This window comes from Eupeodes corollae, chromosome 2, assembly GCF_945859685.1.
Source record: "Eupeodes corollae chromosome 2, idEupCoro1.1, whole genome shotgun sequence".
NCBI classification, from domain to species: Eukaryota; Metazoa; Arthropoda; class Insecta; order Diptera; family Syrphidae; genus Eupeodes; species Eupeodes corollae.
In genome coordinates, this window is record NC_079148.1 from 55,157,172 (window position 1) to 55,183,768 (window position 26,597).

At 35.2% G+C, this 26,597-nt stretch overlaps 2 protein-coding genes across 4 annotated transcripts in view; one reads left to right on the plus strand and one right to left on the minus strand.

Annotated features, from left to right (window-relative positions):
- The window catches only part of LOC129944017 (protein ovarian tumor locus), a 30,580-nt gene extending 7,028 nt beyond the window's left edge, over positions 1–23,552 (minus strand). For 2 of the 3 annotated variants that reach the window (XM_056053144.1, XM_056053143.1), the window contains exons 1-4: positions 23,341–23,552; positions 22,775–23,029; positions 22,614–22,711; positions 1–155 (exon numbers count right to left, since the gene is read on the minus strand). In XM_056053144.1, coding sequence (XP_055909119.1) covers positions 1–155; positions 22,614–22,711; positions 22,775–22,990 — 469 coding nt within the window. In that variant the 5' untranslated portion in view covers positions 22,991–23,029; positions 23,341–23,552. Of the gene's footprint in view, positions 156–8,011; positions 8,129–22,613; positions 22,712–22,774; positions 23,030–23,340 lie in introns of those variants that run through there. The other variant, XM_056053145.1, reaches the window with a different exon arrangement.
- On the plus strand, positions 7,913–10,008 carry LOC129944018 (CDK5RAP1-like protein). Its single transcript, XM_056053146.1, has 2 exons — positions 7,913–8,087; positions 8,154–10,008. Exon 2 carries the CDS (start codon positions 8,235–8,237, stop codon positions 9,984–9,986), a length of 1,752 nt encoding a protein of 583 aa, XP_055909121.1. The 5' UTR covers positions 7,913–8,087; positions 8,154–8,234; the 3' UTR covers positions 9,987–10,008.
- Positions 23,553–26,597: the final 3,045 nt, after the last annotated feature.

The following is a 26,597-nucleotide window of genomic DNA, read 5'->3' on the forward strand; positions in this document are numbered from 1 at the left end:
ATTGGCAAATAGCAACATCTTTGATATAATCAAGGGTGAATACAGAATCAAAATGTCTTTCTGGAGTATAGAAAACTCGAAATACATCAGTAAATTCTGGGCGATAGCTAAAATGACTTCCAAGTGTATATGGCTCAAAGAGAAGTACATTTCGTCTAGAAAAGATAAAATTTAAAACAGATATAATTTTTTACAAATTTTGTATTCAAAGATAATTGACATTTAAAATATACAACAATTTCAATTTCGTGCAGTGCTCTGTTTACGAATATCAAACCATCAACGCGGGTACGAAGGTTTGATTGTTATTTTTCCCAAATGGAAGTATTTAATGAAGGCAGTAAGCTAAAAGTAGACTTCGTAAACATAGAAAGGAAACTCTTGCTTGAAGAAGATTCCCTCACTTAATGCAAGTAGATAGCAACTTATGCGTCTTTGTTGTAGAACTATAATTCAAAAATATGGAAAAACTAAAGGAGCTAAATAAACTGACTCATATATTTCTTAAAACTAACACAATTCAAAAAAGGGCCTTTATTTATTGTTATTACAAGATGCATATTATCGATTGAAAACGTGGCTTAAAAGTTATGAAAAACAAGAGTTCTGAGTTTTCCAATTGTCAATATTTGGGGGGATCCTTGTGAGGCGAATATTGATGCGAAATTCGAAAGATGAGACTTTATAAATTTGAATGTTAATGAAAAAAATTTGATTATAAGCGTTAAAAAAAACAACAGTTAATTGATTTATTCAACTTCGACGGCAAATAACCCTTACAGGGTTAAATCGAAAAAAAAATTGTTAAAATTGTGTTAGAAAATAACGTTTTCTTCTGTTTCACAACGTTGTGTTTTGATGCTGTTGAATAGAATCAGAGTTGAAAAGTTGACTGAGTTTACACAGATTTTAGTAAGCTTTTGACAAGCTTAATCAAAGAATACTTCTTAATAAGTTATCCAGATTTGGGCTTAGTGATTCTTTTATTAATTGGTGAAAGACATTTAGCCCTATCTCGAATTCAATCGAAATTGGAAAATAAGTGCTTACTTACTTACTTAAGTTGGCGCTACAGTCCTGTGTGAACTAGGCCCTCACCCAACAAACTTCTACATCTAGCTCTGACCCTAGCTAGATGTCTCCATTTTCGTGCTTCAAGTTGGGTGAGGTCACTTTGCACTTGTGCGCGCCACCTGATCCGCGGTCTTCCTCTACTGCGCTGTCCTGTGGGTGTGGATTCGAAGATTTTCCGGGCCAGCCGTGTCGTTGGACTTTTACCCTTCTGGCTAAGTCTACGTCACTGTACAGCCCGTACAACTCGTCGTTCCATCTTCTCCTCCACTCCCCTTCGATGCATACGGGACCGTAGATCACACGAAGAACTTTTCTCCCGAATCGACCCAAGGTGCTTTCATCCGCTTTTGCCATAGTCCTTGCTTCTGCACCGTATAGCAGGACGGGGATGATAAGGGTCTTATATAGCAACACTTTGATCCCTCGAGAGAGGACTTTACCACTCAATTGCTTTTTTAGTCCAAAGAATCAGCGGTTAGCAAGAGTTATTTCGCTGTTGATCTCAGCGCTGGTGTTGTTTTCTGTATTTACAGCAGAGCCTAGGTAGACGAAGTCCTTGACTACCTCAAAGTTGCGTCTGTCGATGGTGACGTTTTGACCAAGACGTCGGTGTTGTATGTCCATTCTTGACGACAGCATGTACTTTGTTTTGTTGCTATTACATAACTGTAAAACCTATTTTTGCCGCCTCTGCCTCAATACTCAGAAAAACCCCATTGACATCACTCTGAGTTCCTTCCGATTATCCCAATGTTATTAGCATATGCTAGTAATTGGACAGACTTTTGAAAGATAGTGCCTCTAGTGTTGACGTGTAAGCTCTGCACTATTCTTTCAAGCACGATGTTAAAAAAATCACATGACAGCGCATCACCTTGTCTAAAACCTTTTTTGACATCGAAAGGTTCTATTAAGTTGTTTCCAACCTTTATGGAGCAGCTATGTTGAAAGGATCATCCTGCCTGACAGCGGAATTCAGTTCGTCGTCGCCGTTATACAGTCTGCAGAAGTGGTTTTCCATATCCTCAGCATTGACAGTAAATCCGTCCGTATCCGAGGCTTGTTGGTGCTTAGCAACTATGAAAGCTTTTACGTGACCAGGAAGTCACCCTAAAGGCACAACCCCCAACCTAGAGGGCCATTTCCTAAGTATAACTCAAAGGATGGGGAGCCGTATAAAACCACTCCTTATAGGCCTGGGCTCTGAATAAGTCGATGAAGCCCTATAAGGTGTTCACTAAGTAGTTCAACCTTACTGGAACTGTAGACGCCACCGTTGCCAAAACTAGACATGGCTCTATACAGCTCGTCCCTGTATATGCTGTCAATCGATGAATAGATAGTGGGTGTCGATTTGGTGTTCTTGGGTTTTTTCCAGGATCTGCAGTAATGTGAATATTTGATCAACTGTGGACTTTCCTGGTCTAAAACCATACCGATAAGGACCTATAAGGTTGTTGACGATGGGCTTTAGACGTTCAAATATTACGGCAGAGAAGAAGAAGAAGAACGGATTTCGTGATACCGTTTTTTGAAATATGTAAAAGTTTCCGATTACGATAGAATTCCTGGAAGGCGTTATTATAGTGTACTTTTAAGACACAATCTTTTTTTAATCCTATTCTAGTTTCCTATTTTCCGCACTGTGTTTAACGGTATTTACAACCCCTTTATTGGGTGCACAACATAAAAAAAATCGTTCCAATAAGTTTGTTGTAAATTGCTGCGTACCTCAAGGTAGCCATTCAGGACCAATATTACTGGATTTATTTATTAAAGGCTTCGATCTGTCTTGATTGACTCCTATTCATTAATTGACGTTTACGATGGAAAAGTATTTCGGAATACAAGTTCATTGACTGTCTGCCATTAAATATTTGAGCCTGTACGAAATGCGTGGACAAAACGGCAAAACGGCACTCGTAGATGTACGAAATCAGATAAAATGCATTTTAAGAATGGAAAGAGCATGCGAGAAATCGGTGTTTTAGTAAACCAGAGTCACTGAACGGTACAATACATAATTGAGCAGTACAAAATATTTAGATGATTCCGATAAGAGGTGGATTTTAAGAAAAGTAAAGGAAAACCTCAAAATAAGTTGAGGCCAAAAAATATCTGCAGAAGAAAGCCTACCCAGAGGCATTTCGGATTATCTTAAGAAAAAACAACTTCAATGGACGTGTAGCCAGGAAGAAGCCGTTCGTAAATAAAGTCAACAAGTTAAAGAGAGTTGCATACGCTAAAGAGAACATTTGCAAAGATTGTAACCATTGGATGGCATGCATATTTACCGATATGAGAAGAAATTCAACCTTTTTGGCATAGTTAAAAGATATTTAAGAGCAACGGTTATGCATGGTAGGAAATCGGTCGTGGTTTGGAGTTGTAGGAAATGTACAGTTCATCGTTGGGATAATGAACCATGTACCTTGGAATAAGAGATAGTTTTCAATCGTATCAAGATAATAATCAAAAGCACAAAGCCTACAAAGTGCGTTCTGGGCTGTTGTACAACTGTCCAAAGTAATTGAGACACCTCCGCAATCACCTGAGATTAATGTCATTGAAAATGTGGGGAGTTATTTAAAAGACCGGGTAAGATCGAACCAGGTTTTTAATAAAAATGACCTGAAAAAATTGCTGCTGGAAGAGTGGACAAAAATACTTCCCTCCTATTGCGAAATATTGGTTAGATCTTTGCCAAACAGGTAAGAAGATATATAATACAATAAAGGTCTTCCAAATAAGTATTAAATAATTGTTTTGGTTCATTTTCTTTGCTTATTTCTAACCAAATGCATATTGTACGAGTTTAACTTTGTGTTTTGGTACTTTCATTAATATTGAAATATTTTGATTAACCATAGATTTGTTAAAATAATAAACGATTCCAATAATACTTGAATTCAATATAATTAACTTAAAATATTAAATTTTACAACAAATTTTATAAATTTCTCTTAATATCAAACCATTATTATTAAAATCAAAATTCATTAAAAGCAATACAGGAATCAATAATTGGATTGTGTTTGGCATCTGGTCTCATAAGATTGAATATCTGACTTTTTAAAAACGTTACGTAAAGCACATTTAGTAAATCTTTTCTGAACGTTTTTAATCCTAAGTGTACTTAATTGAGTAAAGGGGATTCCATATAATGCAACAATACTCCAGGAAAGCTCTGGCAAGGGATAAATAAAGCGTTTTTTTTTTATAGTATATGTATTTTCAAAAGACTTAGAACTTCTAGAAATAAAGTTAAACATCGCGTTAGCTCTAGAAAAAACGTGGTCAATTTGAAGCGAAGAACTCATTTCATAGTCAAATATAACTCCAAGATGTTTTTGTCTCGTTAACCCTTGTAATGGCTGATTCTCAATTTTGTAATTGAAAGTAAATGGATCTAGTATCTTAAAAAATGTAACACCACTGCATTTTTTAATGTTGACATATAAACCATTCATACTACACCAGTTAACAATGCAGTCAATACCAGTTTGAATTTTACTGGCAGGAGATCTTACACAGCTAAAATTCTTGAGATCATCGGCATATAACAGACACTTTGCATAAGAAATATAATTTGGCAAATCATTGATAAGAATAAAAACGTGTGGCCCAAGGTGGCTGCGTTGTGGTACACTTGAAAAGTTTATTCTTTCATTTGATAAAACATCACCAATTTTAACATATTGTCCAACGTTCAACTCTATGACTTTTAATCAAGGAGAGCCGAGTAAAACCATAGCAGGTCAAGTGTTTTTGCAAAAGAATATTGTGTTGCACAAAATCAAATGCCTTTGAAAAATCGGGGGAAATAACGTCGACTTGAAAGCGATAGCAATAATTCGCAACTATTGATAAATTGGCTGCGGTGGATCTACCACTCATAAAGCCATGCTGATGCCGAAAAATATAATTTCGAACTAAACTATACAGTTTATTTTGAACAAGTCATTCAAATACTTTTAGGATTAACTGAAGTTTAGCCTAAAGGTGCGTGTTCATTTGAGAGTACTTCTGCTAGTTAAATCTCGAGAGCAACTCTCAGGAGACTGTCCATTTGAGGGCCAAATTTTAGAAGTTTTGCTATCGCGAGCTCTCTGCTAGAATATTGAGAGTTTTCTTGCTGAGAGTACTCTCATAATCGTGTCCACTTGATAGATTTCTTCTGCTAGCATATTATCAGTTGGCCACGTATTTTATCCACACTGATAACTTCGAATCCCGTTTGTCGATTAGCCTTGCTTAAATGGTCTGTAGGCTTTCGTGTTTTGTTAAAAAAAAATTGTAATTGAATAACTCTTAAAGATTTAAAAATTACCAACAAAATTTTGCATTTGATGAAATAGTTTGATTTCAAAATCTATTTTTGTAAACGAGATTTTTAATTAATTAATTTTTAATATCGAGAACCGAATATCAATTTTTACCAAATTTGCGTACTATTTTTTGTAGATTTTAGTTTTGTATGAAAATATGGATTTTTATAAAAAAAAACTACAAAATATCGAAAACAATATTTTCTGTGAAATAAATAAGTTTGAAGACAATATTTTTAATTTTTGAAAAGCTTTTTGAATCGAAAGTAATTTTTTTTTTTTTGTAAAATAAACTGTCTACCGAATGTTGAAAACAATATTTCTTGTAAGATAAAATAAGTTGGAAGCCATATTGATTTATAAAAAGCCGTTAGTTGGATTTTTTTCATAAAATATACTTACTTGGTATCACGTTATAATATACGAGTATAATATAAAATTTAGTTCAAGTCTCTAGCGCTTTTGGTTCGTGAGATATTTGGGGTTAACTAACGTTTTCACCTTTCTGCATGTTTCTGGCTTATTATCTATATAATAAAATTTATTTGAAGTCGATATCTTTACTACTCCTTGAGCTATGGACGACGAAAAAAAACGTCGGACGTACGAACGTACGTACACAGGCATCGTTCTTAAAATCTTTTATTTCGGTTCTAGGGATCTTGAAACGTCGAGAAATGTCAAAATTTTCAATTTGACAAATCAACCCATTACAATTACTTCCTATTGGAAGTTAAAAATGTATTTTCAAATCAAATTTATATGAAAAAAGCCATAGTTTACACTGCTTTGCCATGTTTACTCTCGATAGCTATTCGCAAAATTCGAACCGTGTTCGTATTCCGCGAGCTTATCTCGGATAGTGGTTAGCACATGTGTCCACTTGCGAGTGACTTTCAAAAAGATCGAATGTCGAGAGTAGTTTGTCAACTCTCCGCGAGCTACTCTCCAGACTATGTCCACTTGCGAGATCGCTCTCGAGAGCAGCTTGAGAGCGACTCTCAGCATGTTTACTCTCAAATGTACACCCACCTTAAGGTCCATCTTCCACAGATCCTGTAGATCCAGGTTTATGCAGAGGAGAAATCAGAGAATATTTCCAATATCCAAGACATGTTGAAAATAACACAGCGGGGCTGCTAAATTAAATAAATAAATTAGGTGGCGCAACAGTCCGCAGAGAACAAGGGCCTAGTGACTTACAACTCTCAACCATTCCTGTGTGCGAGTAATTGCAGGGATGATGGGGACCTACAATTTATATGCTGAATCCGAACGGCTTATTTAAGAAAGCACTTTTTTGAGACAAGAATTACTCTTGGAGAATTTGTCAATTCCTCGCAATAGGCAGCACCCGTGAATAAAACTTTAGGTGGCACAGGCATGGATCGAACCCAAGACCTCTTGCATGACAGTCAAACGCACTAACCATCAAGCCAAGGGTACTACCGGGGGGCTGCTAAATTGTAAAAGAAGACATTTTAAAAGAAGTTGAGGAATATTTTCTGGTGCAGCGGAAAATTTGTTGTCCAGAGATGATGAAGCTGACAACACATCATCTATAGATAAACAAAGGCTACCAGCATTTATATAAGAATTGAAAAAATTATAGGGCGACATTCCATTACCGCAGCATGAATTACCTTCAGATTTTAGTTACAGTTAGGCAGGGGTCTCAATAGTACGTGTTTTAAATATTAAGGCAAGGAAACATCTTTAAGTCATAAAAAAAATATTTATTTTTCGAACTTAACCCTACTTTTTTTTATTGAAACCCCCCATGCCTGACGTCACTATAATATTCAAGGTGGGTGCGAGTTTGGGTATATGCAAAAAACTTTTTGGATTTGAGCTCTAAAATCAAAGAAATCCCCACAAAAATAAAGCAAATATGGCAACACTGAACAAAAAACAGAAGAAATGATTTTTTAAAGTTAGGTAGGGGTATTAAAAGAACATGTTTTAAATATTAGGGCGAGGAAAAAACTGTAAGTCATTTGAGCACTAAAATAAAAGAAATCACCAAGAAAAAAAACAAGTATGGCAACACTGAACAAAAAACAGAAGAAATTTCAAAATCAACCAGAATTACCCTTTATTTTAGACTCCAGAAACCAAATACATTGTTTATAAGTAAATCTTTTTTAAAAATTCACACTCTTTACTAGTTCTATTAAATTGTACTCGAAAAGAGACCGAAATTTTACATTTTATTTTTAACTATAAATAACTATTTATGAAAACCACTAACACCCTGTAAAAATAACTCATGGCGAATAGCATAAAAAATTAACGGGTATTTTGAAAAATATTCCGTATATTTTGAACAGAATAATCTATTGTGAATTTTTACAATGTATGAATACGTTATATGATATGATAAGATGCTATACTATTGTCTCTTACAAATGATTACATCTTCCTCACTCACTCTATAAGTAGTTTACTCACAAAAGCGAGAGAAGCATACGAGCATGCTTCACAAAATGACAACAAACCCTACTGTCATGCAATTGTTACGGAATATAAATTTTGCAATGTTCCCAAGACCGAGGGAACACATTGAAAAACATTAATTTCATAAAGATTTATTTAAATTAAAAACTTACAAAGTGTTTTGGTAATCGCCTTAAACTTGAAAGTCCACATTTGGTGTGTTTTCCTTTTAAATTGAGAAGTGTCTTCGTAAGTTCAGCTATTAAAAGTTTAACAAAATTGAATTATGAACAACTTTATCTTCCTTCTGATTAGGTTGCACATTTATTTGACTTTTTGTTTTGTGCTTCATCTTCTTCTTCTGGCCCATGTGGTGCTGCCAAGTTTGTCTTCAAAATGCATTGCTTCAAACTAAATAGTGTGACAAGATTATGCCGAAGTCGATACAGTTTAGCTGGAATTAGCAATGAAGTCTTCTGCTCTACCAAAACAAAAAGTAATGAAACTCCAAGAAAACTACCACCCAATGTTCCTGACTTGCGGGAGTTCCTCATTGTCAACCGGGACTTGTCTCTGAAAACTAATTTAGCGGCTCAAGTTCGTCCAGATATTCCAGCATATTTGGAAAAGTCAGATTTCTCTGGCCTTAATCGCAAAGTATTCTTCGAGGTTTATGGATGCCAAATGAATGTCAGCGACACAGAGATAGTGTGGGCAATTCTCAAAGAAAATCAATATCAAAAGTGTGAAGATGCCAAAGATGCCGATGTTATTTTACTCGTCACATGTGCTATTCGTGACGGGGCGGAGCAGAAGATCTGGCATAGATTAAAACACCTCAATGCATTAAAAACAAAGAGATCCAAGAAGAAGTCACCTCTACAAATAGCTGTTCTGGGGTGCATGGCAGAGCGATTGAAGACTCAATTGCTAGAAAAGGAGCAGTGGGTGGATGTCGTTGCCGGACCCGATAGCTATAAGGACCTTCCGAGACTTTTGTCTTTAACTAGTCACTACGGCCAATCGGCTGTCAATGTCATCCTGTCTGCGGATGAAACTTATGCGGATATTATGCCCGTGAGACTCAATACCGAAGCGCCAACTTCATTTGTCTCGATTATGCGAGGTTGCGATAACATGTGTACCTATTGCATTGTTCCTTTTACGAGGGGACGTGAAAGATCAAGGCCGGTGAGTTCTATTCTTGAAGAAATCAAGAAACTTGAAGAAAATGGCATCAAAGAAGTTACTCTGCTGGGTCAGAATGTTAACAGCTACCGTGATCTCTCACAATCTTCCGTTCTACATGAACAAAATAACCTTGTTCCTGGATTCAAAACTGTTTACAAACCCAAACAAGGAGGGTTGCGTTTTGGTGAGTTGCTGCAGCAAGTGGCGGAGGCTGTTCCCGAAGTGCGAATTCGATTCACATCCCCACACCCAAAAGACTTCCCGGACAGTGTTCTAGAGGCAATAAAGAAATACCCTAACATTTGTGAAAATATCCACTTGCCCGCTCAGTCGGGAAACTCCAATGTTCTCGAGCGAATGCGTCGGGGATACACACGCGAAGTCTACATTGACCTTGTCAAGCACATACGTTCAACATTGCCCAACGTAGCGCTATCGAGTGACTTCATTTGTGGATTTTGTGGAGAAACTGATGCCGAATTCGAGGACACCATCACATTGATTGAACAAATTAAATACAATGTAGCATATGTGTTCGCTTATAGCATGCGAGAGAAAACCACGGCCCATCGAAGATTTGTTGATGATGTCCCACAGCAAATTAAAATGGAACGAGTGCAGAGAATGATGAATGCTTATCGCAAAGGTTCGGCTGAATTGCATTCTCGAATGGTCGGTCAAAATCAATTGATCTTAATTGAGGCTAAAAGCAAACGCTCCGACGCAGAATGGTTCGGCCGAAATGATGCAAACATTAAGGTCATTATCAAAGATTGTGATTTACCTGCGAGTTCTGTTGGAGATGGCGAGAAAAAGCCAATAGCTTCTGGTGATTTCATTGCCGTCAAAGTTGTTGACTCCAACTCGCAAGTTTTAAAAGGAAATCCTTTGCATCATACAACGATACAAAAGTACCATGAAAGTTATACCACAGATAGATCAAGTAGTTGTACATAATAAAAAAAAAAAACTAGCAAATCAAAAACTGTGATTTATTTTTTTGTAGTTTCCGAAATTTAATTTTTTTTTCTAAAACGACGATTGAAGTTGACTGTGAATTTAAGTGTTTTCTTGTTCTCAAAACATCAAATTTTTTTGTTCTTACATTTTGGCTAGACGAATGAATGACTGAAGTCAACAATATGTTAAGTACAATAGTTTTGTAAAATGAAAACATTCCCGCAGGTGTTTGGTAGTTTTAGTCTTTAAAATAACTCTCATCAATACAGTTTGTGATTTTGTGGTATTTTTACAAAAGAGAGGAGAGCATGTATTTTGGTGTACCTATTGACCACAATTGATACAATGTCGTTGGAAAATTTTGCTCTAGTAGGTAGATCATTTTTTGTGTGGCCACAAAGCTTGGAACCATGAATTTTAGGAATACCAATTTGAAATGAGTTAAGACTCGTCTCTAAGGAATACTTAAAAATAAACAAGGGCCTTGTTATCATACCAGTTATTAGTACTTGAATTGGTACCAATTGGTTTCTTCAAAGAAGTACGAAGCTATAGTTCTGTCAATTAAGTACCAAGTATTAGTTTGAACTTGATATATTCTATAGTCAAGAGCGTAAAAATAGTGGAATCTAAAAGGAATAGGTTCGTTTATTTGATTGTTTTTATTTCTATTTTCTGTTTTTGTTATACATAGGTATATAATTTTATGTTCTCTGCTGGGCATTTATGGCGAATAAATGCAGCAATGTTGACTTTGAGGTTTTCGGGTACAAAAATTACCTTTTCAATTTACAACGAATAAAATACAACAGTCTCCATGTCCATCGACTTACAAGTGCATCTTAAAGAAAATAAGGGGTGGTAACGTTTTGCAGAAAGCAGATAGGATTAATAATTTTATTTTAACTCCATAAACACGTCTGCCGTATTATGTGGACGTCTGAAGCTGTTCGTCAACAACCTGATAGGTCCCTATCACTGTGGCTTCAGACCAGGAAAGTCCACTATCGACCAAATGGCAGATCTTGGAATAACCCAGGAACTTCAAATCGATACCCACCATCTCATTATTGGTTTTAAAGCCGCGTATGAAAGTACTTACGCCTAGTTTTGGCATCCTTTTCAAACTTATCCGTTTGTGCAAAAAGACGATCTATCAGGGTAGGAAAAGATCTCACCGATGCATTTGATGTCAAAAAAGGTTTTAGACAAGACGATGCACCTACATGCGACTTCTTCAATATCGTTATAGAAAGAATTGTGCAAAACTCAACCGTCAACACTAGAGGCACAATTTTCAAAAGGGCCATGCAATTAGTTGACATAATTGGATGATCAAAGCTTGAAGCCAATTGAGCGTTTTTGATTTGATTGCGACGGAAGCGAATAAGATGGGTATATGCTGTCATCAAAAAAGGACATTGAACAACGACGTCTTGGACAAAACGTCACCATGGAAAACTATAACTTTGAGGTAGTTAATGACTTTGTCTACCTAGGCACCGCTACTAACACACACAACGACACCAACGCTGAAATCAAACGAAGAATAACTCTTGCAAATCGCTGCTTCTTTGGACTTAGAACGCAATTAAGTAGTAAAGTTCTCTCTCGAGCTTCTAAAATCACCATCTATAAGACACTCATTATTCCTTTTCTTATTTATGGCGCTGAGGACCGGACTCTGTCAAAGAAAGATGAGAGCGTCTTAGGGTGCCTCGAGAGAAAAATTCTTCGGGTGATTTTTGGTCCCGTACACATAGATGGAGAATGGAGGAGAAGATATAACGACGAACTGTACGGGCTGTACAGCTACACTGACCTAGTTAGCAGAATTAAAGTCCAACGGCTTAGATGGCTAGGTCAAGTAAGGCGGATGGACATCAACGCTACAGCCCGGAAGGTCTTCGAATCCAATTTCGAGGGACGACGCAGTAGATGAAGACCGCGATTTGGGTGGCACACGCAGGTGGCTGAAGACCTCAACCAACTTGCTTAATTACTTTAAGTAAGTAAGTAAGTAAACACAAAAATACATTTATGTGCATGTGTAGCTTTATTTTATACTAAAGGAACATATTTCATAACTGAAATGACCTACCATTCAAACTTTCCAATTAAATTTACTTCAATCTAAGAGATCAAAGTTCCTAGGTTATTTTCAATTTTTTAAGTCTCCATGTCCATCATCGACTTACAAGTTAAAATTCTTGAACAGCTAGAACTAGTAATTATTTTAACTCCATAAACACAAAAATACATTTATTTGTATGTGTAGCTCTTTTTTATACTAAAGCAACATATTACAAAACTGAAATGACCTACCATTAAAACGATGAGATCAACGTCTCCAATTAAATTTACTTTAATCTAGGAGATCAGGTTTCTAGGTTATTCCCTAAGAAAGAAATATTTTTGTTTGCTTCAAAAACAACTATCCATATGTTTAATTTCTAAAAAATGATCTCATTGAACATTGGCATATTTAACTATTGCATATGTTACTGGAAATTTATGTAATCCGTCGTTATATATAATTCCTAGGAAATGTATACAATGCCAAAAATCGCCAGAAAATGTTTTGAAGTACTTTTTCTTATACACATTACCAAGGAATTCTATACATCTCCTAAGAATAGGAATTATATATAAATCCTAGGTTTTATACTTCTCCGCTTTTTATTATGAAAACATGGCTTTTCACGGTGGCATCAAGCAAACTCCTTATGAAGTCCTCTTTGAATGTAAAATTAAGGTAGGCCCAGTTACTGAATGATTTCACGCAAAACATCGAAACTGAAGAAAATTTAGAGAAAATAATTGAAAACCTTCAACAGAATGGTGAAGAAGATCCCAAGGCATCACGACTAAAGTTAATGTAAATGTGATAGAACCAATCCCAGTCTGTAATAATTTAGATCAGTGTGAGACCAGCACAGTACATTCATCTGTTCAAAAGAAACGACCGCAGCTCATACTTGTAGACAATGCGGATGTCTACTCCACGCCAATTCGTTCTGTATCAGAACAGGCAACGAAAGAACAGGGGTCCAAGCTGATTTGTCTCTTGGATTGATCGAATAAAAAAGTGTGAAGTACAATACAAAATATTTTAAGATCATATGCCTATTGTAGTAGAATTTAAAAATGTACCTAATTGCCAATTCACAAATATAAATCTGCCACCACGACTTAAATGGAAAAATGAAGAAGCTGATCTATTTCAACACAATCTAGATAGTTTAATTACAAACACAGGTATGCTAATAGAATCTACAGAAGAACTATCAAACCAACTTATATTATTAGATCCTCGACATTGAATAACATTTTAAACAGCACTTGTCGAAAGTTTAAACAAAAATGGTTTGATTAGGAATGTTGGAAAGCGCGCCAAAAATCATTTTCTCTTTTAAAAATTGCACGAAATTCGCGAAATTGTGGTTTGACAAAATGGTATCATGAAGCAAATGCTCTTTACAAAGATATATGTCACAAAAAGAAGATCGAATATGAAAATAATAAAGTACTTTCACTAGGTCAAACCAAAAACTCGAAAGAATTCTCGAAGATGCTAGAGAAATTCAAAACGTCACAATCGACAGACGTAACTTTGAGGTAGTCAAGGACTTCGTCTACCTAGGCTCCGCTGTAAACGCAGAAAACAACACCAGCGCTGAGATCAAACGCAGAATAACTCTTGCTAACCGCTGTTTCTTTGGACTAAGAAAGCAATTGAGTGGTAAAGTCCTCTCTCGAGGGACCAAAGTGTTGCTATATAAGACCCTTATCATCCCCGTCCTGCTATACGGTGCAGAAGCATGGACCATGACAAAAGCGGATGAAAGCACCTTGGGTCGCTTCGAGAGAAAAGTTCTTCGTGTGTTCTACGGTCCCGTATGCATCGAAGGGGAGTGGAGGAGAAGATGGAACGACGAACTGTACGGGCTGTACAGCGACGTAGACTTAGCCAGAAGGGTAAAAGTCCAACGACTAAGATGGCTGGGTCACGTAGAGCGCATGAAAACCAATGCTCCGGCCCGGAAAGTCTTCGAATACGCACCCACAGGACAGCGCAGTAGAGGAAGACCGCGGATCAGGTGGCGCGCACAAGTGGAAGGTGACCTCACCCAACTTGGAGCGCAAAACTGGAGACATCTAGCTAGGGACCGAGCTAGATGGAGAAGTTTGTTGGGTGAGGCCCTAGTTCACACAGGACTGTAGCGCCACCTTAAGTAAGTAAGTAAGTAAGCTAGAGAAATTAACGGAATTACTCATAAAATTGGTCTGGCTACACACTTTAAAGGACTTTTAGGCAATAACCCAAGTCAATATTACTGCTATCCGGAACCTTATGTTCGTTAGATGGTGAGATAACAAGAGAAGAAGTAAAATCTGTACTGGAAAAAGCGAAAAATGGAAAGGCACCAGGTGAAGAAGTGATCCCGTATGAGTTCTATATAAATTCTCCTCACACATGCATTTATAAAATAAGGGAACTCTTCAACAAAATCTTTGCAAATGCTCTTTCAAGAAGACGGTAATTTATCCAATACACAAAAAGGGTCTCTTAGAATGTGTTAACAAAAATATTCTGCGGTATACAATTACCGAGACTTGAAAAATGGGTCGTAAGGAAAAACATTCTGTCGGATCTTCAAGCCGGATTTAGAAAAAAACAATAGACCAGATCTTCACTCTTTCACCAATCATAAAAGCTTTTCAAGCAAGGAATAAAAAAGTACATTCTTTCTTTGTGGACTTAAAAGCGGCTTTTGACCTTGTAAACAGAAGCGCGCTCTTCTATAAGCTTTCACAATTGGTTCTATCTTCGAGGTTTTTGAAAGTAATTAAAGCGATGTATACTGGAACTAATGCAGCAGTCTGGGATGGGAAGATATTTTCAGAATGGTTCGAAACATGTACCTGAGTAAAACAAGCTTGTCCACTCAGTGCCTTGTTGTTTTCGCTGTTCATAAATGACATAGAGAAAGCCTTACCTAGAGGAATAATATAATAATAATAACGAATATCTGATTCTGTTATAAATGTGCTACTGTACGCTTATGACCTTGTCCTTGTGTCGGAATCACCAGAAAACCTACGGTTGATGATAAATCGCTTAGAAGATTACAGTGATAGGTGGGGATTATCTATTAATGCAGACAAGTCAAAAATAATGATCTTCTAACGATTCTCACGAAACCTTAGCGGAAATAGATTTTACTTTAATGGAAATCTTTTAGAAATATCCAAAGAAATTACATATTTAGGTGTAAAGCTAAATTCAACCCTAAATTTCGACAAACACCTTATGGAAAAAGCCAGCACATCTCAAAGCTTCGAATTTATCATTGAAAAATGTTTTTTTAAACGACAGAATAATCCTTCCAGCCAAATATAAAATATTTGATGCTGTTGTGAAATCAATTCTCTGCTACGCTTCTCAGGTCTGAGTGCAGATGAGTACGAAGTGGTAGAAAAATTTCAAAGAAATTTTTTGAGAAACTCTTCAACTTACCGCAAAATACACCGATTTATTTATGTACATTTTTAGAAACCGGAATACCAAAACTTTTCACGAGCACACTTAAGGCGCAGGCTGATTACATTATTAAAAATTGTACATACTAGGAGATTAGACTATCGAAAATATGTTTTTATACGAACTGAGGAATAAAGATTGGTGGATGAAAAAATGGCAAGATATCGGTAATACTTCTGGAGAGAGATACTGTATATAGATTCCAACGATTTTAACAACTTAAAGGAGCAAATTTACAGGATTATACAGAAGAATGAAAATATAGTTCGAGAACCCTTTATTAATTAAGCTCGCGAATAAGATAGTAGAGTACTACACTCTCAGCTCAACTAGAACCTAAACCAACAAAACTACTTTCATGATGGGCTTAGCTACAAGGACATTTCTTTCATTTTTAAAGCAAGATGTGTTCTTATAAGTTTAAATGCTAGACCCTATAACGGCAGCTTCAATCAAATTTGTACGTTCTGCAATTTAAAATCAAAGGAGGATTGTTATCACTTCATAAGTGTATGTCCAATGTTTTATCAACAGAGGCTAGTGTTTTTTGGTAAAAATACATTACCCATGCAAGAAACACTCCAAATTTTGAACGAATGTGATTGGAAGACCTTAAGCAACTTTTTAAAAGCCATATTTAAGTATAGACTCTTACTAATGACGTTTAAAACAAGAAGCTTCTTTCTGTGTCAATAGGAACTTCTGTAATGGTTTCCGTACAAGAAGTCGACCAAGGGTGTGGTGCCGCCTTTAATATTATAGGTGTAATCATATATAAAAAAGATAACGAGCTTTATCAGATTGGAACAAAGAATGGAATCATAAAACAATTGTATTCTAGATCTGAATTCAGAAAGAAATAAGTTCTATCATTTAAAAATAAAGTAATACAAAGTTAAGAAAAAATCTTTTCATTTCATTTTTAGTTTTAACATTTTTGATATACATAATATTAATTTAACACATTTCCTAGAGTTGTTAAGCGGTTGTATACAAGTCCTAGGAACTTTATACATCTTCTAGGAAATATGTGTTTTAAAGAATCTTTTGTAAATATTTTCATACATTTCCTAAATGTTTACATATCCTAGGAATTGTATATAATTCCTAGGTTTCATACTTTTACGGTAACATACATATACAAAAATTTAAAATTCAGTGTCAATAAAAAAATTATACCATTTGTAGACGTATTAATTTCTTTTACTCGTTTAGATCGGGTACTAGTGATGTAGGAAAATGTATTAGCAGTACGATCATATTTTGTAAGGACTAAGAATCAAGAATAGTACTTGGCCTAGTTAGCCTGGGTACTAGGACAACTTAGAACTTATGTGAAGAAATTGGGCGTAAGACCCTTATTTTATATAATCGAAGCGTTTTATTTTAACTTTGTACAATGTTATTTTCTTGTGTCAAAGTGACAAATATTGATAAAACCCCAAAACGAGTGTACCAAACTTGGCGGCCGAAATGGCGACACTTATTAAAAGACCAGTTTCAACGGAAACTGTGCATCGCATTCTTCGGAAGAAGGATTTTAACGGCAGAATTGCTCGGGAAAAACCTCTTATTTCCAAAATTAATAAGGGAAAACGTCTTGCGTTCGCTAAAAAGCACCTCAAAAAAAACCCAAAGTTTCTGGAACGATGTTTTGTTCTTTGGGTCTGACGGAAAGCAAATTTTTTGGAGAAAGCCCAATACTCAGTTCAAGACAGAGAGTTTGCTTGCCAATGTTAAGCATAGGGGAGGAAATGTTTTGTTATGGGTGTCAATGGCGACAAATGGGATTGGGAACTTTAAATTTATTGACACAATCATAAACCAGTGGACATTTTTGGACGTTCTTAAAAAAAATAAGCGTCAGTTTGCAGAAAAACCGAATTTATCAGAAAGCTTTCACTTCCAATAAGATAACGACTCAAAACACACATCGTCCGGTCCGGTGACACCACCTCTGTCACCGGACTTCAATCCCATCGAGCATTTGTGGAAAAAAATAAATCGAAGGTTGCAGAATTGCAACAAAATCAACAAAAGTCAATTAAAAGTGAAGACCACGGAATTTTGGGAAAATATACCTTTTACTTTTTTACTTTTACTAAAAAATTGTTGAATCAATGCTGCGGCGACTATAAGATGTGATTACGGCTAAAGGTGGCCCTACAAAATATTAAAATTTAAATTTGACCACTAATTAGCATTTGAATGCTCTCAATTCCAAGTGTACTCTTAATTTTGTGTCATACATTTGATGAATTTTTTAGTTTTTATTATTTTTTATTTTGTTGGAATATGCCTTTTCAACATCGTTCTAAAGGTTTACATACTCAAAAAATTCTCGAACTTCTTCTGTTTTTAAATTTTCTTATTTCTGAAAATATTTGTCTCATGTTTTCAAAACCGCTTTTTTTAAAGATTTCGACAAGCTTGCAGATCTTTAATTTTCGAATGCAAATAAAGAAAAACTATTTCATTCTTTTTCGATGTTTCGTTTTGTTTTTTAAATCTATTTTAAAAAGTTTTTTGGTTTAATTTCAATACATTACATTAATTCGCCTATTGATTTAATAAATGTGTTTTTAACATTACGTATTTATACGGACTTTTTAAGCTGGGTTTATCACAGTTTAAAAATAAATAAATAAACAAATATTAATTAATCTGCACAAAGAGGATATTTGACCTGTATCTTTGATATTAGCATCTAAGTTCCTGTTTTGTACCGTGTAGTTAAAATTCGTATAAATGTGTTAAAATAATATTTAACTAAAATAAAAACCGGAAAATCACTCGAAAAGAAAAAACCAATGAAACATCGGGTAAGAATGAAATAGTTTTCTTTATTTGCAAACGAAAACTACAGATCTATAAGCCTGCAAAACATTTCGAATTATCATTAAAACAACAGATCATGATTTTCATAAAAAAAAACGGTTTTCCTTAGCTTAGTCTTACAATATTTTTGTTTATAGCCAATTTTTAATGGCTGATAAATAGAACCTCAGTATTGTTTGCCCGATTCTGAAAAAAGGAGACCCTCTACACTTCACCAACTATAGAGGAATCGGTCTACTTAACATCGCCTATAAAATCTTCTCTGCCGTAATATGTGAACGTCTAATCCTTATCAGTGTGGTTTTAGACCAGGAAAGTCCACAGTTGATCAAATATTCACATTACGGCAGATCCTGGAAAAAACCCAAGAACACCAAATCGACACCCACCATCTTTTCATCGATTTCAAGGCCGCATATGACAGCATATACAGGGACGAGCTGTATAGAGCCATGTCTAGTTTTGGCATCCCAAACTCGTCCGTTTGTGCAGGATGACCATGGGGAATTCACGCTGCTCCATAAAGGTTGGAAACAACTTAACAGAATCTTTCGATGTCAAAAAAGGTTTTAGACAAGGTGATGCGCTGTCAAGTGATTTTTTTAACATCGTGCTTGAAAGAATAGTGCAGAGCTCATACGTCAACACTAGAGGCACTATCTTTCAAAAGTCTGTCCAATTACTGGCATATGCTGATGACATTGACATAATCGGAAGAACTCAGAGTGATGTCAATGGGGCTTTTGTGAGTTTTGAGGCAGAGGCGTCAAAAATGGGTTTAACGGTTAATGAGGGCAAAACAAAGTACATGCTGTCGTCAAGAAAGGACATACAACACCGACGTCTTGGTCAAAACGTCACCATCGACAGACGCAACTTTGAGGTAGTCAAGGACTTCGTCTACCTAGGTTCTGGTGTAAACGCAGAAAACAACACCAGCACTGAGATCAAACTCATACTAAGAAAGCAATTGAGTAGTAAAGTCCTCTCTCGAGGGACCAAAGTGTTGCTATTTAAGACCCTTATCATCCCCGTCCTGCTATACGGTGCAGAAGCATGAACTATGACAAAAGCGGATGAAAGCACCTTGGGTCGCTTCGAAGGGGAGTGGAGGAGAAGATGGAACGACGAGCTGTACGAACTGTACAGCGACGTAGACTTAGCCAGAAGGGTAAAAGTCCAACGACTAAGATGGCTGGGTCACGTAGAGCGCATGGAAACCAATGCTCCGGCCCGGAAAGTCTTCGAATCCACACCCACAGGACAGCGCAGTAGAGGAAGACCGCGGATCAGGTGGCGCGCACAAGTGGAAAGTGACCTCCCCCAACTTGGAGCGCGAAACTGGAGACATCTAGCTAGGGACCGAGGTAAATGGAGAAGTTTGTTGGGTGAGGCCCTAGTTCATACAGGACGGTAGCGCCACCTTAAGTAAGTAAGTAAGTAAACCAATTTTTAAATGTATGTACAGTGCTGTGGAAAACATTTGCAACTTAAAGTTGTAGATTTTTCCATCTCATAAAAAGTATCTAAAAAAACAAACAGCAAACTTCTTTCCACAAATTTAAAAACTTTATTTATAACAGTATATGACTAAAAAGAAAAAAAATTGAATAACATCTTGAAAAGACGGGTTTATTGCTGTGCAAAACATTTGCAACTTTGAACCATATCCTACAATTTTCTTACTCTTACTTTTATGCAAGAAAATGCTACTATTTGATTGCATAACCTTTATTTCTGATAATCGTTCCAGATCTTCTAGGCATAGAAGCAATGAGGTTATTTATAATAGTTTCCGAAATGTCATTTCACTGCCTTTGAATTTCAGCATAAAGATCGCCCTTCCGCTTGAAAATTTATCATCCGGTTCTTCCCTTTTACTATCTCCCAAAAATTCGCAATAAGGTTTAGTTCTGGAGACTGTGCTGGCCATTGCAAAACCCTTATGTTATTCTCAGAAAGCCAATTTGTGGCGAACTTCGACTTGTGCTTGGGGCGTTGTCGTGTTGGAATGTCCACGCAAGTGGAATTTCCCAATCTGCATAAGGAAGCATGGTGTTTCTGAGTATTTCAACGTAGTCTGCTGACTCCATTATGCCCTCTACTTTTCGAATAGGTCCAATTCCTTGGCCAGATAAGTATCCCCGGACCATTACATAGCCACCTCTGTGTTTAACTGTTCCTCTTGTATACTTTGCAGTAAGTCTCTTACCTCTTGGCTTCCTGACATGTTGCCTTCCATCAGATCCCTGCATGTTGCATTTTGATTCATCAAAAAACAATACTGTTTGCCATTTTTGCAAACTCCTATTTAAAAAAAACCAAGCAGTCCGGCCTATAGTCCGCAGGGTGTTGTTGTAGATGAGTCAATGGATAATTTTAATTCAAGTTTTGCTTCTTTAGAACATGCTGTTGGTGTTTCCGGGAGAAATTAATAATTTCCTGTCTTCTTTTGTTATGGTACTGCGTGGTCTGCCACCTCTATGAAGAGTCATCAACTGTCCAGACTTTATTATCCGACAAATGGTAGATTTATGTATCGAATATTTGATTGAAATTTCTTTTTGGGATAATCCTTTTTTGAAATCAATCAAAATTCTTCATTTCAATTCTAAATTATACTTGTTTTCGGCCATTATAATTAAAATTTCTTTTTTTTAGTTTTTTATTTGTATTTATCTTAAAAAACTTCTGTCTTGATGAAACACGTGGCTTATACTTGCTCAACGAACTAAACTACAGAAACAAATCGAAAAATTTCAAAATGAAGCAAATAAATCATAACCGACAGTTGCAAATGTTTTGCACAGCAAAATGCAGTACTTTTTTTGTTAAACTTTCCCATTTGTTATAATTATCTGCAGATTAGTGGTTTACATTTTTTACAGAAAGGCTGATTCATATAAAGTCTAGAGCAATAGAAATAATTTCGTTTTCGCAACTTATATGTGTCGAATATGTTGTATTTTTGATGGATGATAAAGAGATGTAAATGTTTTGCATGTCAAATCAAAATAAATAAATAAGTTGGGTGGCGCAACAGTCCGTTGAGAACTAGTTCTTAGTGGCTTACAACTCTCAACCATTACTTTGTGGGAGTAATGTTGTCAGGAATGGAGGGGACGTACATTTTATCTGTCAAATCAGTAGTTACTCTTGGAGAATTTGTCAATTCCTCGCAAGAGACAGTACCCGTGAAAAGACTTTAGATGGCTTAGGCAGGGATCGAACCCAAGACCTCTGGCATGACAATACAACGCACTAACCATCATGCTACGGGTACTACCAAAGCAAAAGCTTAAGTTAATAATTTATATTTTTCATTTTATCAAAGTTTTTTATTATAAACTCACGTTAAACAAAATATGAGTAGTGAAGGCATGCAGTTGTAATTGTGTTTATAAACGTATCTGAGCATATTCTAGGAAGGACATGAGAAACAAAGGCTTCAATTACGAACTCAGCCTTATACAAAAAAGCACATGACATACATTTCGCAAAACTATACACCGCTTTGTGTCAGTCCAATAGATCTCTAATTCATTTGAATAGTTCAAAATATTGAATTTAAAAATTTTCATCCGTATCAGATATCGATAGGAGCCCAAATCGTAGACTTAAGTAAGAGTTTAACCAGTTGGGTTTTTAATTTACTAACGTACAATCCAGACCTGTAAGGTTATGACGCATATTGGATCTTAGGTACATTTTGTTTGTTATTTCAAGTACCAGTATCGGGTCTGACTCGTATTTTTCTAGTATTTTAATTACTTTCTTGTAGTTGCAAAATTCAAGTAACAAGAAATTTTATTAAAACTTTTTCTTATCCATGATAGATTGAGAGCGAGCTTCGTCATTTGAAAAATGCTTAAGACATTTGAAAATATGTTTCGGGCGTAATATAAAGACCATCTGGTCTGTCTACCTGTGCCCGTGAGGAACATGGTAAAAATTCCAATCAAAAGTGTGACAAGATCTACCAATTCTTGTGGTTTATTACCCCAAATATGATTCCGATAAATTATTGGTAATAAAGTATCAAAAGTTTTTTCCGAGTTCTAAATATTTCTATTAGAATTTGATAGTTATCGGCAATTTTAATCCACAGTGATTAGTTTTTTTTTTTCAAAACAACTTAATTGACTTGAATTGTATTTTAAAGGAATAAGTTTTAAGTGAAGGTACCTTATATTAAATCTTTTATGCAACAGAAAAATATTAATACAAAAAAATTTGCTTACTTGAAAACAAATGATGCTGCCTGCAGCTCAATCAAAGTTCCATAACTTTTTGGCTTTGACATATCATCAAGATATTCGTCCAAATCCCTCTCCACTTGCTGCAAAATAAAAATTCCTGGTAAAAATTTTGTGATTCAAATGAATGAACTCCTTCAACTCACCGACTCAAAATACGATCGATGTTTCCTCATATAACTGACACATCTCTTCCGAATAGTCAAATGGTATTGTTGGGTATCGTACACTTGCTCCGAAATTGTCCTAAATAGACAAGATGCATCTCTTGCCGTATGTTTGCGGTAGAAATTATTCTCTTCCAAATATTGATCGAAAGGATCAGGCGCTTGTCGACTTCCAGAAGTAAACGGGCGCTGCATCTTGACAATTTCAATAAGATTTTCTTGCTGCTCCTTCTACTGGTGTTTTTTGAAGATGAAATAAAGAATATGAGAAACCAAATTAACAACACTTTTATCGCAACTGTACACTTTACTTTATAAAAAAAAAAAAATATATTGACAAGCTCATTTTACCGTTGGCTTTTAACTTTCAAGTGAACATTACACTTAAACCCAAAAACAAAAAAAATAAATACAACACAAACACACATACATAAATTAGTACACGACTGAGGTGGGTTCATGGCCAAATGAAAGAAATAACTGTAAAAACTGTTTCGCATTTATTCTTGTCTTGAGAATAATTTGATTACTTTTTTTCTACTCACTTTTTTCTTTTAATCCTTAAATAGGTTTTCCACTTTTTGAAGAAAAAAAAACACACAATTGAATAAAAATATATCACGGTGTTTTATTTTGTAGACAATAATTTAAGTTAAATCAACTATAATTGGGTATTAGAATGGGAATGTTTTATATTTAATATTAAAAATTGTTTAGATGTTTTGCGAAGAGCAAAAATAAAAATTAACTGTTTAGTCTGAATACCAATTGGTTTTTAAAATGCAAGTGCAGGAGGAAATGCAAATAAATTTGTAAATTTGAAGAAGAGCTTGAAACGAAAACAAATTCTCTATTGCGACTGAAGCGCTTTTATAATTCACGATAAGAAACCATTCACAATAACATATTTGAATAGTCAAAAGATCGAATTTTTTGGGGTTTTCCGTAGGAAAAATTAATCAATTTTTTTTATTTGGATCTGTCAAATCAGTTATTTGCCCTGTGTTTTCATTCCATGTGGCAAAATAAACTGATATATTCTTATTTAAGATCAATTATGAAGATCTGAATGTTTCATATTTACCTCCTTTTGCACTTATACTAAAACAATTTTCAGTTGATAGCTCAGCAGATAGAAGTTTTTATTTGTAATTTCCTTCTATCAAACAAATTTACAAAATTATGGAAACAATTTCAAACGAATTGGCGATTTCTTCTTCTTCTGAAAATGTAATAAACAATAAACTTACCTTAATAATCAATAATTGTTTTCTTATAGTTTCGAGAAAACCACAGAATTTCTCGAGAAATCGTCAACAAATTAATAAACATGTACAAAACTTCAAACCATTTTAAGGAACAAAGTGGATGTGGTGGAAGAACAGGTATAAGTGTCGAGAATCAGTGTTAAGTATTTCTTTGGTAAACACTTTGTTATACAAATAAACAAAACAAAAATAAATTTATAGATTGTATAGGTTGGCTGGTAATAAAGACACATATTAAAAGTTTCAAATTTGTCAAGTTCATATAGAATTTAAAAAGTGTTTTGATGCAAATTTGACAGCTCTACCGTACTTGTTAACACGTACACAAAGTTACACTAATACAATGACACAAAAAACAATTCCAACAAAAAATCAGGAAGAAAATCTGAAATAAGAAATAGAACCCCCATTATAAGGATTAAATTATGGTTCATATAGAATTTAAAAAGTGTTTTGATGCAAATTTGACAGCTCTACCGTACTCGTTAACACGTACACAAAGTTACACTAATACAATGACACAAAAAACAATTACAACAAAAAATCAGGAAGAAAATCTGAAATAAGAAATAGAACCCCCATTATAAGGATTAAATTATGGTAGATTTCAATTATGATAATCACGATGCCTCACAACTCACATAAGTGCGAAAAAGAAAGCAGAAGTGAGAAAATGAGATGGAAAAAAATATGGTGAGTCTCGGGCAAATTTTCAGTACACTCACTTTGACGTTTATCTTTTCTCATATTGTTTGAAAACCAGAAAAGCGTGTAACTTTAACAGCTTTAATAAATTTTCGTAATCCATTTCCAAAATCCTATTTATTTTGTTTTATAAATTTTACTCAACTTCAAAAACTATCGAAAAATTAAAGCCAACGAGAAGGAGCATTCAAAGCAAAACAAACAATAATTGTCAAATTTGATACATGGGGCACGAGCCAACGTGTAATAGCGCTTGCTTATAAGGAAAGTCAAAAGGGAGTCGTGATTCAACGTGTAATAGGGGACTAATGCCCAATTTCATTAATAACTTTTAAACATTTAACATGATTTTAAACTGTAAAATGGGATATTTTGGTTTCACCAAGCGTTTTTAAAGTAAACAAGCTTTTAAACACCTTTTAAAACTAAATACCTATTTTTGGCTCACTGAATTTTAAAAGTGTCATTAAAAAATGAATATGACAGATTGACGGCTGATGTTTTGTTTTGTAAAATTTGTATTCTCAATATTTGGAGATACAGAATGAATAGGTAAACAAATTGAATTCATTACTATTTATAATATCATTTTTATGATTTTAATTATTAATTAGAACATTAGATTGGTCATCTTCATCTGACGAAGAAGAAGAACATATAGTTATTCGCCGTTCAAGAGTATTCCGCGTTCACAAGAATCCATTTTCAGACTATGATGATATTGACTTCAAAATGAGGTTCCGACTTTCCAAAGCGTCTGTGAATCAGTTGTTGAGTTTGTTTGGTCATCATTTGGAGCAGAAAACTAGGCGAAATAAACCCGTCAGTGCCTTAAATCAAGTGCTTATTACTTTAAGATTTTATGCCACAGGATTTTTCCAAATCTGCGTCGGAGATATGTTTAATATCTCAAAATCAACTGTTTGTCGCATCGTACGAAAAGTAACCCACCATATAGCATTGATGAGACCGCAATTTATTACACTTCCTACTGATCGTCATGATATGATGAACGTTCAAAACAAATTCTAGCTAGGCTAGATTTCCGAAAGTTATTGGTGCAATCGATTGCACATACATCAGAATTCAGTCACCGGGTGAAGCGGAAGCAGAAGTTTATAGGAACAGAAAAGGATGGTTTTCAATTAATACTCAATGCGTATGTGACAGTAATTTGAAATTCATTGATGTTGTGGCACGGTGGCCAGGAAGTGGGCATGATGCTAATATTTTTGACGATTTTCTCCATGCTAGATTTGAAAACAATGAATTTCCAAATTGTTACCTACTTGGTGATGATGGCTATCCGTGTAGAAATTATTTATTGATCACAATACTAAATCCTTATACTACAGCTCAGATTGCCTACAACAAATCTCAAATAAAAACTAGAAATGTAATTCAAAGAGCTTTTGGGGTTTGGAAAAGGCGTTTTGTTTTCCTTGCCTTTCTATCGATATGCGCATAGAAATAAAAACAATAATAGCAGTCATTGTTGCAACAGCAGTTTTGAATAATATCTGTATTGAAATTGGAGACGAAGAGCCTCCAAATGATGCAGAACTATTAGTACCAGCTTTTACAAACTTTGAATTACAAATCGCAAACGAAAACAATACTGCAGCACGGAACCACCTAGTAGATACATTTTTCAACGGCTTAACGTATTTGAACACGTTTCGTATGTTATATTGGGTCTTTTCTTTATAAAAAATAAAAAAAACTGTTGAGATTAACGCAATATGTAAATAGGTATCTTTATTTTTGGATATACATATGTACATATAGAATTATTGGTGAGCTTGTTTTCTTTTTCTTTAACACTGCAG